Below are 13719 nucleotides of genomic sequence, written 5' to 3' on the forward strand. Positions count from 1 at the left end.
ATTGGAACAGATTTGTAATTTAGTTCATTTCCATTATCAGCCTTAAAAGAATTAAACATTGATTCTCCCGAGTAAAATCAATCTCTAAAAGTGTGGCCTTTCCTTCAATTGCCCTTGTGACTGCCTAATGCATAGTCACATCGTGCAGTACATTTTCATGGTGAATTACGCAAGTTGGAAGAAGCATATCATATAAGATTATAGAACAAATACAATGTAGAGACCTGAAAATTCATGGTCCCTTTTGATTCTGCAAGGAGTAATGAAAAAAATAATTAATCAATCTTCCATTAGGCATAATTCTTCAAGTTCAGACTTAAAATCATCCGCAGTTTGTATTTTCATCTTAGTTGAAATTTCATGCAATAATGTATATATTTCATCACGCTTTGCGTGTGATGAATCTTCCACGATGAACTTTTGAATTTCACCTTCCCCTTCGATAAAACTATATCCAGCTGCCTTTATAATTTTGCCGCCCTTCATCAGCTTTCTAAGCTTTGCAACCCCATCCCATCGGCCTGCCGATGCATATATATTGGAAAGGATTACATAGTTTCCTGGACTCCAAGGTTCTAATTGAAATAGAGAGTTGGCTGCTATTTCTGCAAGCTCAACATTTTTATGGAAACTGCAAGCACCTAGTAGTGCTCCCCATATTACAGAATCGGGCTTCATGGGCATCCTCTTTATGAGATCATAAGCTTCTTGCAGTTCTCCGGCACGCCCTAGGAGGTCAACCATGCAGCCATAGTGTTCCAATTTGGGAGTGATCCTAAACATTTTTTCCATTGATTGGAAAAGTTGCCGGCCTTTTACAAGCATGCCCCCATGAGTACATGCTAAGAGAAGTCCCACAAATGTCACATCGTCAGGTGCAGTTCCATCTCTCTGTGTTCACAATGACACGATACCCAAAAAAAAAAAAAAAATTCAGAACACAATAACTTCCAATATCATGATATTCACTGAAACAAGGGGGCTAGCAAAGAACAGAGCTTACCAGCATTTGGCCATAGATCTGAAGGGCTTCATTGCTTCTTCCGTGGATAGCCAAGCCCATGATCATCGAATTCCAAGAGCACACATTTCTCCTCTTGCCAATAATCTCATCAAACACCTGCTTTGCCACATCGATTTTACCACACCTTGCATACATTTCCAATAAGGCATTGCTTACATACAAATTCCTAATGAGTCCATATTTTCTGGCATATGCTTGAATCCTCTCCCCAACTTCCAATGCGCCCAGATTTGCACATGCTGGAAGTATACTTGCAATAGTTACTTCATTTGGCATTAAACCTTCCTCCTTCTCCATCTCCAGGAACATTTCTAATGCCTTAGAATACATTCCATTCTGCGAGTACCCGGATATCATTGCCGTCCATGAAACCACATTCCTGCTAGGCATTAGTCTAAACAACTCTAGCGCTCCCTCCATATTCCCATGCCTTGAATAACCTGCAATTAACGCATTCCAAGTGGCTGTATGTCTCAGAGTCATTTCATCAAACACTTGGCTTGCCAAGACCAACATGCCCAATTTAGCATACATATCAACTAAAGCTGTCAAGGCAAAGACATCAAAATCAAAACCCGACTTCAAGAAATGGGTGTGAAGTATTTGGCCATGTAAAGGGTAGGAGAAGCGGGCACAAGTGACGAAGAGAAGTGTAAAACTGTGCGCCTTCGGCAGGCAATTTTTGAAACGCATTTGGGAGTAAAGATAAAAGCATTGGTGGGGTTGGTTTTGAGAGGAGTAAGCTTGAATGAGATTGTTGTAGAGAGAGACAGTTGGCCTGGGAATAAGGTTGAACAGGCTGTGAGCATAAGGGATGTTTGCAATTTGGAGGAGTTTTGTTATAAGAGTTTCGGTGTAGTCTATGCTATTTCGAAGGGTAAAGGCGTGAAATTGCTTCAACTGGTTCATATCAGATCAGGGTTAAGACATATGAGGCATTACCCCTATTCTAGTGCCAACAATATCTACTAGCAGAAGACCCCCAAACTAACATCAGCTTACTTGGATTTACTGCGAGTATCATCTGAGGCCTGAGGGATTCTCATATAGCGACTAGGACGATTTTAATGATAATGGGCAATAACAATGCCTCAGAGCAACTTATGGTAATCCTCCCAGATCCACTTCGATCCAACAAGGTGCTGTTCGTTTACTCCCCCGGGGGGCGGGCAGGCAGGCAAATTGGGTCGTTCCTTCCCTGATTGAAGGCATATAGCACTCAGAATTATGGGTTGTTACCACTTACCAAACATCTAAGGACAACAGTTCAGCAATTACTGTATTAAGAATTAAAAGATTCAACAGCTACATCAAAAAATATGTAGTCAGAGACTCTCAATTGAAAGTGTGACATATTCAAGACTTCCTTGATTATTTCCTTCGCATGCTTTGCTCAATCATATGAAAATAACTGCAACACCGTCAACATATGAGCAAAGAATTACCATTAAACAGAAAAAAAAAAATGATCAGATTGTGGCTAAGTAGTCTAATATTTGATGACTTGGGCTCATTTTTGTCCTGTCCTAATGACAAACGAATAGGTGATTGGACTTCTTCAACTGCACAGAAAAATTTGTGGCATTCAATATGAGCCACTTCTACAATTCCATCTCTCTGGCAATACTTCTCTTTACAACAACAAAAGGATAGAAAATGCTACTCTAGTGACTCATCAATTTTAGTTTTTCCAGCAGAAGAGGCAGCGTGATTTTCTATTGCAGTTCTGTCCTGAGTTACAAATGTTCACTCTCCTGCCAAGTCGTAGAATGCACCTGTTTCACCATTATCGCGCAGCTAAACCATCAAGAAGTGATTTGCGCCTGGTAATCAAGTCCTCAGCACAAGAGTAAATCCAAATAGTGGTGTTCTTAAACTGACGACCATCTTTCAGCTAACCAAGCATCCTTTGTCCCCTGGGACCAATTAAATGCATCAAAGCAATTTAAATTTCTTTAGAAGTAAGAAGACTGATCATGAAGGACATTCAAGTGAGCCAGTATTCTGGCAGAGAGAGACTTCATGTTGCTGTTCCCCCTCTGCGTTAAATCAACTAAGGGCATCTGAGCACAGGGTCCATACTTTTGTTTGAATTCTGGCAGTCTGAATATCCTTTCTAAAGCATTTAGAGCCTTCTCCTGCAACGTGACAGTCGAAGAACTAAGAAATTTTATGATTGATGGTATAGCATTTGTTTCTGCAAGCACCTTGCCACCACTTTGAAGTCTTTCAGCATCAATTAGGGTCAATAGTGCATCTAAAGAAGCCTCACAGGCTCTAGGATCTGGATCTTCAAGAACCCTCACAAGGGGTCTTATCGCATCAGCTTCAACAAGGCAAAATGATGATTCAACAGTACAAACTCCCCCATGAATCCTGCAGCCAGTTTCTGGTGGAACAGAGAAGCACCAAAACCCCTTGTGTTTTGGTATTGGCTGACTCAACCTCGGTGAACTCTCTGAAAAATGAGTAAGAGAAATAGCAGAATATTTTTTTGTCAAGCTAGTTCCGAAGTCTAGCAGTTGCACTAACATAGGAATAACGCCGGCTTCTGCTGCTTTCTTTTGCCATTCTAAGTTCGTTGGAACAGTGAAACGACTTATGGCTCCAACAGCATTCTCAACTAACCAATTGTTATGAGGATCAATCTGCTTGCTATTTGGGAGAATTCTGACAATAACTGGTAGTGCCCCTGCATTCAGAAGCCACTGAGTAACTTGGCTATTTTCTGGAAGGTTAGAGATAATGCCCATTGCTGAAGCAATCTCTACCATGTCAGTTGAAGATTGGATAATCCTGAGCAAGGTTTCAAGGCACTTCTGACCCACATGCTCTAGGATGGTGGCTTCATCACCACCTTCTACCAAGCAGCAGAACAGCTTAACAGCATTTGCTCGTACATTTTGATTCTCTTGCTCACATAACTGAGCCAATACTTGCACAGCTGAGCACTGTTCATGATTAACAAGTTAGTCTCCACATCATGATGTCCAAAAAAATTGTTTATACTGAAAGTGCAAAACCTGGAGATATACAAAGTGATGATCAAGTAAACTACATGCAAAGGAGAAGAGATCTCTAACTCACTGAACTAAGAAACTAAAGGAATTTCCTTCATTCCAGATTTCTACAAATTATTAGAATCAAGGGTCAGGACTGAGAAGTAGCCAGCCATCTAATTACAATGAGCAAAATGCCTGGTCCAGGCTTAAAAAATCTGATTATCTCATATTTGGCCTTGTTACTCATATCTTCACTTTCTACTAGTTGAATGACTTTCTACATCCTTTGCATTTTTGATAATCCTTGACAAATTTATGGTAAGATCAGAAACTTAATGACCTTTGGTACTCTTCAGTCAAATTTTGTTAGACTACCCAATCCCTGACCATCTGAGTGTATCAATAATATCTACATTGTTTTTACTGATTTCACGCCAATCTACATATTGAGGAGAATATATCTCTTCAAGTTTTTAGGACATTGTTATTACATGTATTATCGTAGCTTTTGCAAAGCAATCTTTCGGATTAACGGCACATTAAAACAATTTTTATGCCAAGAATGGGTAGCATTTTTCTTCTAAGAACTGGAGAACATACTGAGCATGCATGATCTGTCGTATACCTCAGTCAATTTGGTCTTGATGTTTGACGCTGAGGGGGACTGGCACAAGGCATAGAAGATTCGGAGAATGTTTTGTTGGACATCAGGCCCTGTCCAGCTTATCAAAGAGAAAAGCATCAAAGCGTCTTCATCAGATTCCAACAATGAAATTGGTGTTGGGTTGGATCCTTGGGACACCGTTGATTCAGCTAAGTGCATAAGCGTGGCCGCCACATGTTCACGCAAACCTGAAGATGATGAGATATGCCGGACAAGAAGATCAAGTAAAGCGCGCACTGCACCTTCTCTAATCATCTGCAGGCCATTTGCTGGTAAACTTGAGAGGTTCCGAAGAGCCTTGATAGCCACCTTTTTCATCTCCAAATCACTATCTGAGACTAAGTGAAGGAGTGGACTCAACACACCTCCTTCAAATAGAGATGCTTTATTGTGATCAGTTAACTCCATCTCTGCCAAAGTTGACACCATGATCATTTTTACATCTTCAGGTCCTGCAAAAGCAAATGATTAGTGCATTTAGAGATAGGAACATGTCTCTTCAATCATTAACTCTATAACATACAACACAGATAAAAATTACAATTAGAATGTGTTTCAACTGACAGATTTAGAGGATGCAATGATCACATCCAAAGTGTTGCTAAGAGACCCAAAGTTTAATCATTAGATTTAGCATTTTAGAGGACTGCATACACCTCACCATTTGATTCAATTACTTCACTTAGCCATTGCTGCTCATTTACCAAGGGTTGAAACGAATTCAGAAAGATTCAGTATCATCTTACACCCAAGAAAAGAGGTGAAGGGACAAGCAAAGACAAAGTAAATCAACATAAATTTTATCATAAAGCTTAAATACTTGTTGCATGTAAGAAAGTCACCTGTAGATAGATGCTGCAGCAAATGTTTGAAATAATTTGCCTTTGCCATTCGTATGATGTTCTGATCAGAGAATGCAAGATTTTCCAACAGCTCTTGGGCATCTGTGGCAGCTTGGCTGTCATCACTGCCCGACATAGTCACCAAGAGAAGAATGCACCCTTGAACCTTTCCAATATAATCCCTTACCAGAGAACATTTAGATAATTCTAACAGCAATGCCACTGCTAACTTCCCTTCCCCAATTCGACGCCCAAGAGATCGAACTATAAATTCAATTGCATTGTCAGCATTTGCAACTCTTTCCTGCAACATATTTCAGATTTTGGCCAAAGGTTAAAATTAAAGATACACCATCTAGCTTATGAAGATTATCTATAGAATAAAAAAATAAAATAAAATAAAATAAAATAAGAAGAAAAAGTAGAAGAAGAAAGTTCCTCCAAGCTGGAAGTAAAATAATATGACTATCAATATGATGGATGACTAGAAGAATGTGATTCAAGAATTAAGTAAAAAAAAAAACTGTAGTAATTTGGTCTCTCATTTAATATTCATCAAAAGTAAATCAATTCAGTAACTACATTTGACAGGAACCTTAGCAATCCCCACTCACCTACAAATAGATTGAATGAAAGAAAATATATTATTGCTAACACATTCTTGTGGAAGTGCATGTGCACCGACACATTTACCCAATATAGCCTGAAGAAAACATATTTGGAGTATAAATCCAATCGATATCTCTTAGCTGAATATACAAAATGCAGTCACATTTCAAATACTTAGGAGTAAACAAAAGACCCAGATTTACCATGATTCCAGGCATCTTACAATGCCTCATAGGAAAAGGAAAAATAGACAGAGAATAACTAATATCAAGTAAAAGTACCTTGGCATCATCACTATCTTTTGCCAGAATGTAGAGGATGACCAAAGCACGATTCCTTATATCACGATTTTTTTCACCAAGAAGTTGAACAAGAACTGGTATATAATTCTCCAATATCACCCATTCCCGATGCTGGTCTCTTTCTGCACATAGATCCTCTAACTGTTCCAGGCAATTAAGCACTTCCTCATCTTCTTCAGACTTCAGTCTTGGTTTCATGGAAGCAATTGTAATCATTGTGTTCCTATCCTTCCATTCTTCTATTGATTGTCTCAAAGTTTTATTAGGCCTTAGAATTGATGTGCTCAGAGGAGTCATGGTCAGAGGACACAATTTGTTCCCATCTGCAAGCCATTTTTCTATTGCACTTCGTTCAAATGTTTGTCCTGAAGACGTCTCCACAGGGTCAACCATAACATCCCGAGTGATCGGGCAATAAAATGATTGGAGAGGTTCCAATGGTTGACTACCCAAGGACTTCCGTTTGGTGAAATACTTCATCTCCTTCTCCTCAGGAGAAGAAGCTGCATCTGCCCTTTCTAGTAAAGCAATTATCTGAGCCATTTGTATAGCTTCAGCTTGGTCCTTCCTTAGCTGAGCATTTTCAATCTCATTCCTAAAGTCTTCAAATTCTTTCTTTAATGCAGCCCTCTCAGTTGACATACCAACTGCCTCTGCTATCTGAGCCAGTAAGTTATTGGCGTAAGAACGATCAACATTCCTCTCCTGTATTCCCGACTCAATTTTCTCCAATATCTCTTCTTCTGCTATGGCTGCCTTGAACTCAGCTCTTTGCATACTATCACGGAGTTTTGCAATCTCATCAATTATACCAGACGAAAGATCCAAAGAAGCTAATGGTAGAAGATCTAGAGCCCGGCTAATTTCCCTAGTGGTGTCTTCTAAACGCTTAACTATAGTTCGGCAATTCATCAGTAGATATACTTTATTTCTTTCAGTACACTCCATAATTAACTGCTTTGCAGTTTTAACTTCTCGATTGAGAATCTCAATTGCATTGTTCAAGCTCTCTGAATGACCCATGTATTTCTTGTTAAACTCTTTTAGGATTGGTACAATCCTTTCCAGGTAGATGGAAAGTTCCTTAAAACTCTCTTTCTTAATGAGTACATTGTTGGCAGCATATGCGACCTCAATCATGTCCTCTACAATCTGGGTGAGGAAATCTGACGCTGGAAGAGATGAAGCGCTGTTGATAATCACATCTAATGCCATCTTGTGACCCAACAAAAGTTAGAAAGTAAAACTCTCTATGTCCATGTGATAAAAACACAGTTGCAAGATCGTTTGCAAACTTTGATCTATTCAGGTTTCATAGCCACATCAATTATCAAGTTTCACTCCAATAAAAGCCTACGTTCAATCCCTGTTTTGAATAAGTTTCTAAGAATAAGCACCACTTAAAACTTGAATTGATAATAAACTAAAAAATATCTGAACAATATAACTAATACTATAGATGGGTTTAATCCTTTATTTTTTCTTTTGGTAGGGGGGGTGGGTGGGGGGAAGGGGGAGAGGGGTGGGGAGCATAGATGGTGTCAATCATCGGAAAAACAATAAAAACATTTCTTTTTTTACCACTTTCATAGTTCAATGCATTATGAAAAAGTATGGATAAACTCAGATCGCAACAGAACGGGAAATTCAACCCAACAGTTGTTAAGCTCAGTATTTGAGGCACTGAACTTGGATAAGTATAATATTAACAGCAACACAAGAATTAACAGAATTAGTATGCTAAACTTGTCTCAAATCTTATAATCTATCACATAAAGCCATGGGAGCGGAAGCGTAATATATACTAAACGAAATAGAATGAAGATAAGGCTCAGTAGGAGGTCTTTCATCAATTCAAAGCTGGAAATGCAATTAGAAAAACACAACAGCGCAAAACCCAAAATAATCAAACTAAGGCAAAGACCATAGTCAACAAGCTATCCAAACGTTGAATCATACTTAAAAAATCAAAGTTCCAGGAACGCAAGAGAGAGCGACCTGTAGAGAGAGTATGTGGCCGAAAAACACGTAGAGGCTCTCCGGGAAAATGTGCGAAGATTTTTCGGGAAAAAAACCGATGGAGCCGCTGGATCGAAAAGACCCAAAATAAAAATTATAAAAAAAAAAAAAAGAATGATAGGGAGAAAAAAAAAAAAACAAGCCGTAAGTATTTTGTTCTTAATTATTTTTTTTTAAAAAAAAGGATTTTCTAAGAGCAGACAAACGTGTTTCTATCAACTTAGACGGAGGCTCTAATTCTTGTTGTTTGACTTTGCCAAAATTTTTTTAATCCGAAACATATTTGTGGGGAACTTATAATTTAGACTCTAAAATTTACATAAGCTATAATTTTAAAATTAAGTATTTTAATTATATATGTTTTAGTAAATTTATAAATTAGTTATTACTATTATAATTTCAATTAAATTATTGTCAATTCTAATAATAATATCAAAATGCCAATAGCTTTATTTTTAATCTAAAAATAATTTAATCCCTCAATATTTATTTTATTAATAATGAAATCTTTGTATTTTTAAAATATGAATCTATTAAATTAAAAATTTTAAATTTAAATTATAATCATTAAAAATATGTATTGTCCTAAAAAATTTTAGTTATTTACAAAATTATTAATATATTTTACAAATTGATCTTTAAAGATAATTATTATTTATAAATAAGCCCTTATAATTTTTTAAAATTTTATTTATGTAATTATAATTATATTTATATATATATATTAATCAATTTATAATATTTTCATATATTGTATGATATTGTTGTAAATAAAAAAAAAGTAAAAAAATATGAATCTAGAAGCAAATGATGATAAAATAAAATTTTTAGAATTAAATTATTTTTGAATTGAAAATAAAGTTAGAGGCACTTTAGTTATTTTTGATAAAATTAAGAGGGAATTAACAGTGATTCTGTAATACCCCCATTTTTGAAGAAATATTAAATATGGTTATTATTTGAATAGAAATATAATTTACAAAGTTTTGGGGAGAAAGTTTAATTTAATTTTGAACTTAAAAATAAAGTTTTAAAAGTTTTGAGGTAGAAAATATGATTTTTAGAGAATTCAAGAACTAAATAAAATTTGTTTAAAAAGATGGACAGCTGGCAGTCCCTTATCTAGAATTATAAAAAAAAATGGAGAGTAGAAGAATCGAGAAAGAGAAAAGGAAAGGAGAGAGAGAAGAAGAAGAAGAAGGGAATGAGGGAGATGGTGGCTGGATTTTTAAGATTTCTCCGGCAAAGATGGACACCGGTAAGAGGAAAAGAGGGATAATGGCCAAAAAACAATGAAATTAAAGAGAAAAAGGGAGGAAGATGATGAATAGAAGCAGAAACAGGGTTGAGCAGGAGCAAGAATTTTATCTTCCGTCCAAGTGCGTTTGGTGCATATTTCACCATTGATTTTTGGATATGTTTAAGGTCTGTATGTATAGAAGTTATAATTAAATTTGGTAATTTTTCAACAGTTAGATTTAGAGAAATAAATTGTTGAACATAAACTATCTGCATTTGAAATTTTAAATTTTGGCTATAGAAATTTGAGAAAATAAATAGTTAGGATTCTTAGAAAATTATAAAATTTGATAGATATGATCTTTAGGCTGTTGGGGCTGCTGTGGTAAAATTTGGTGAATTTTGAACTTGTGATTTATGAGATATAAATTATTTTGTATAAATTGTCTGAGTAAGAGTAATTCTGAAAAATTCAAAAGTTGAAGGATTCGATAGATATTTTGATATCTCATGATATAGATATAATTTGATGCTAAAATTTTTACTGATATTGTATTTGGATGTCTTAAATATATAGTTAAAATTTGGAATTTATCTAATGATTAGAATATTTTATATAAATTGAATGAATAAATTATCAATTTTGGTATTAATGATTGGGTTAAGTTGAATTTGTTATTTTGATGGAACGAAAATTATTTTGAGATAGTATATGGTGTTTAATGAATTTTTAAGTCATTGTGGATTTTTTTTTTGGGAAATAAATATAAATGTTTTGTTGGATTTTTTGTAATATGGATATATTGTGGAATATTTTAATTTTGATTTTAGTATAAAGTGTTAGAATTAATAATTGTATGAATATATAAGTTGAGAATTTGTGTAAGTTGATATAATTATTGAATGGTGGATTTGAGTTTTGTGACAGGAAATTTAGTACAATTTTAAGAGGGAATGTTATTGAATATTCATTAGAAATTTAATATGAAATTAAAATTTTATTGATTAACTTGATTATAATTATATCATGATATTTTAATATGAACTTTTGAAATTGTGGTTTTAATTATACTATAGACGAGTTCAGGAATCGAGCTGGAGATTAGAGTTTTTGGCATAACTTAGAATGCTTGTAGGCCTCAAATGGGCATTGCGTTGTATTATGTTCTGTTGTGGGCCTGAGACTTTTGGATTGCTGTGATATAAATAAGATTTTTCTTACAAGGAGGTTAGATCCTATATATAGGAGAAACTCTGCCAAATTTTCGATACAAACCTAGGAAGTCTTTTGTTTCTTTAATTAATTATTGTTGGTCTATTATTGATAGTTATTTGGCATGTTTGCTTATGCAATCCAAATCAATAATTTTTTTATTCTCAACAGAACCAATAAGCATTGGGTTGCACTGTGAGTTTGATATTGATTTTATTTGTAATTTTAATATTATTAATCTATATTCAAAGCATGCTCATAATATTATTAATTTCAATATGTATGTATATAATTAGTTAAATGCTAGGCACGCTCCTTTGCTACATATGTTATTGAATTTATTTGTGCATGTCACCTTAAGATAACTTGGAGCTCTGTGTATGTGTGTTGGTATGAGTGTGGTGCAGATATAGATATGGATAGAACGGGTAATCGCGACTGGTGCTTTACTCGCTGGGATCCGATCCTTATATATGGATAAGTCAGAGTGAGCAATGTTTTGAGTTGATCTCGCTGGTCCTTGCACTTGGATTATTAAGCGAAAATTCGGTTTAAGTCAACCTTGCTGGTAGGTATTGGATTAAGAAAGCTGTACAAGGGATCAACTCCCATATATATATTGATGTGATACATGGGTGTGTGTGTGCTCTGTCACACTTTACTCCTCCGTAAGGCATAACTTGATTCCGTAGTATACCTAATAAATTACAGAACTTCACCTCATGATAACCCATTAAATATACTACTAGGGATTTTAAACCAATTTCTAATCATTTTAAAGTGGTGGGTAATGCTGATTAATTGTATAAAACCTTTAATCGAAGTTTAGGTTATAAATCAAATTTCTAAATTAATTTGAAATCTCCGAAAATTTTACAGAAATTTTGGTAGAGTGCTGTCTATTTTTTAGAAAAACAGTTCTTCAAAAACCTGTAAAAATACTCCCAACATACATTTAAATCTCAAACTCCAATATTCTCATCACAATCTAGTCTCAATTCAACACCATTTCAAGCAATTCATAAAAAAATTATGTCAAAAATAAAAGGAAGCACTTCATTAAGTAAAATAATAGATTTTCATTCCAAACATTTACACAGATCAAAAATAATTTTTAAAATTTATTACACAACTGCTCGAGTCTAAGGTATATACATACAGTGACATATACATCAAAATAAAAATTTAAAAGGGTATAATCTATATAACCAGTGATGTCTCCAAAATAAGGATTACTGCACGTCACTAGCAGCTTACTCTGCTGCTTTATCTGTCTCCTTACTTGCGACAGCAATAAGAAGTTATCGCTGAGCCAAAGACTGAGTGGTGCATAACTTAAAGCAAATAGTAAATTATGCAACAATCAATTTATCCTTTTTCCCAACTAAATCAATTAAATTTGTAACACATAATAAATCATACTTTATTTCTAAGGCCAGAAAATCACTTAATAAAACATATTTTATTCCATTAATCATAGAATAAATTCAATAAAAGACACACAGTGTTAATTATGACACAATTTTCAATTCATCTCAATAACCATAGGCTAATGGGAAATACCAAGGCTAGCTAGCATAAATATATGAGTATACATTCAATTCGTCCTCAACTGGCACACACTTCAATACTTCATCTAGAGAGGAAATACAAATCTAATTCATCCCACTAGACATGCTAGTGAGGAATTCAAACATATAGTCATGACATTGTGGTTTCAAACCACTTTAACAATTTTTCTAGTACCAATATCAAACAATTCACATTCAAATTAGTTTTCCAAAATTTGGGCTAACAATACAAAATTTTGTCAATCAAAGAATTCAATATAATTTTAGCCATAAAATTTATTTCACCACATATTCAATTCTAAATTCAATTTGAAAATCAAAAGAAATTTAATTATTGTGCACAAACTTAAAATGAGTCATTTCTTGGCCTTGACTCACTTTTTCTTTATCCTTCTCAGTGTCTTTTTCTACTGAAATACACAATTTAAAGTATTTTAGTACTAATTTAAATCACTTCTAATAAGTAATCCAACAATTAAAATTTTTGTAGCCTTAATCTACCCAATACGTTTTATAAAATTTGGGTCCTTACAATTGGTATATTAGTGGTTACTATTTACTTAACTATTTATTTCAAAATATTGACTTTTTCAATATTAATAGGTATGCTAGTTCTAATTATACCCACATACCATATTTTGGGTCACAATTTTGTTAGTATTTATTGCCAATTGTATTGCAAGGCTTATTAGGGTTAAATTCTAAAATTTCAGTTTTGGGTTACTTGGTTCTACTATTCTATTGGACCTTTTATAGTGGGAATTTAGCCAACTTTCCTTCATCAAAATTGTTCCTTATTGTCCTAGCTTTAATTCCCTTTTTGAATCACTCCATTTGGAGTTTTGTAGCTCAAGTTATGCCTCTTTTTCTAAGGCTGGCCAGATTGGTCAAAAATCCAGAAATTCTGGACAATTAGGGTTTAGCAGATTTAGGGACCTAAGTTTGGTTGGTAATTTGGCTTAGTTATGGTCAAAATTTGGGTTTGTATTCTCCATGAAAGTTATTGTGCTATGTCTAAACTTTCCATTGGTATAAAAATCAGTTTATTTGGACATTCCTACACCAAGTTATGACCATTTGAACATATACTGTTCATATGGTCAGTTTTGCCCAGTAATAGGGTACCAAATCCAGATTTAACCAAATTTTACACAAACTTGTGATCGGTTTTAGGGCAAAGTTTCTACATAAAAATTGTTGCTGTGGATCTTAATTTTCATCTCCAATTTGCCTT

General features: G+C 34.6%; 2 protein-coding genes across 4 annotated transcripts; both read right to left on the reverse strand.

Annotated features, from left to right (window-relative positions):
* Positions 1 to 174: 174 nt before the first annotated feature.
* On the reverse strand, positions 175 to 2166 carry LOC110663767 (pentatricopeptide repeat-containing protein At5g08510). The gene is made up of 2 exons (XM_021823182.2): positions 1004 to 2166; positions 175 to 891 (listed from the first exon to the last, which is right to left on the reverse strand). Exons 1-2 carry the CDS (start codon positions 1931 to 1933, stop codon positions 280 to 282), a joined length of 1542 nt encoding a protein of 513 aa, XP_021678874.2. The 5' UTR covers positions 1934 to 2166; the 3' UTR covers positions 175 to 279.
* Positions 2167 to 2336: 170 nt separating this feature from the next.
* Positions 2337 to 8596, reverse strand: LOC110663766 (U-box domain-containing protein 24). Of its 3 annotated transcripts, none has more exons than XM_021823181.2 (5): positions 8442 to 8596; positions 6423 to 7809; positions 5533 to 5836; positions 4652 to 5142; positions 2337 to 3975 (listed from the first exon to the last, which is right to left on the reverse strand). In XM_021823181.2, exons 2-5 carry the CDS (start codon positions 7656 to 7658, stop codon positions 2980 to 2982), a joined length of 3027 nt encoding a protein of 1008 aa, XP_021678873.2. In that variant the 5' UTR covers positions 7659 to 7809; positions 8442 to 8596; the 3' UTR covers positions 2337 to 2979. The 3 variants fall into 3 exon arrangements, with proteins under 3 accessions (XP_021678873.2, XP_057997034.1, XP_057997036.1); XM_058141051.1 differs by having other exon boundaries at positions 6423 to 7615; positions 8442 to 8564; XM_058141053.1 differs by having other exon boundaries at positions 6423 to 7615; positions 8403 to 8554.
* Positions 8597 to 13719: the final 5123 nt, after the last annotated feature.

The sequence above is a fragment of the Hevea brasiliensis genome, chromosome 2 (genome assembly GCF_030052815.1).
Source record: "Hevea brasiliensis isolate MT/VB/25A 57/8 chromosome 2, ASM3005281v1, whole genome shotgun sequence".
Lineage (NCBI taxonomy): Eukaryota > Viridiplantae > Streptophyta > Magnoliopsida > Malpighiales > Euphorbiaceae > Hevea > Hevea brasiliensis.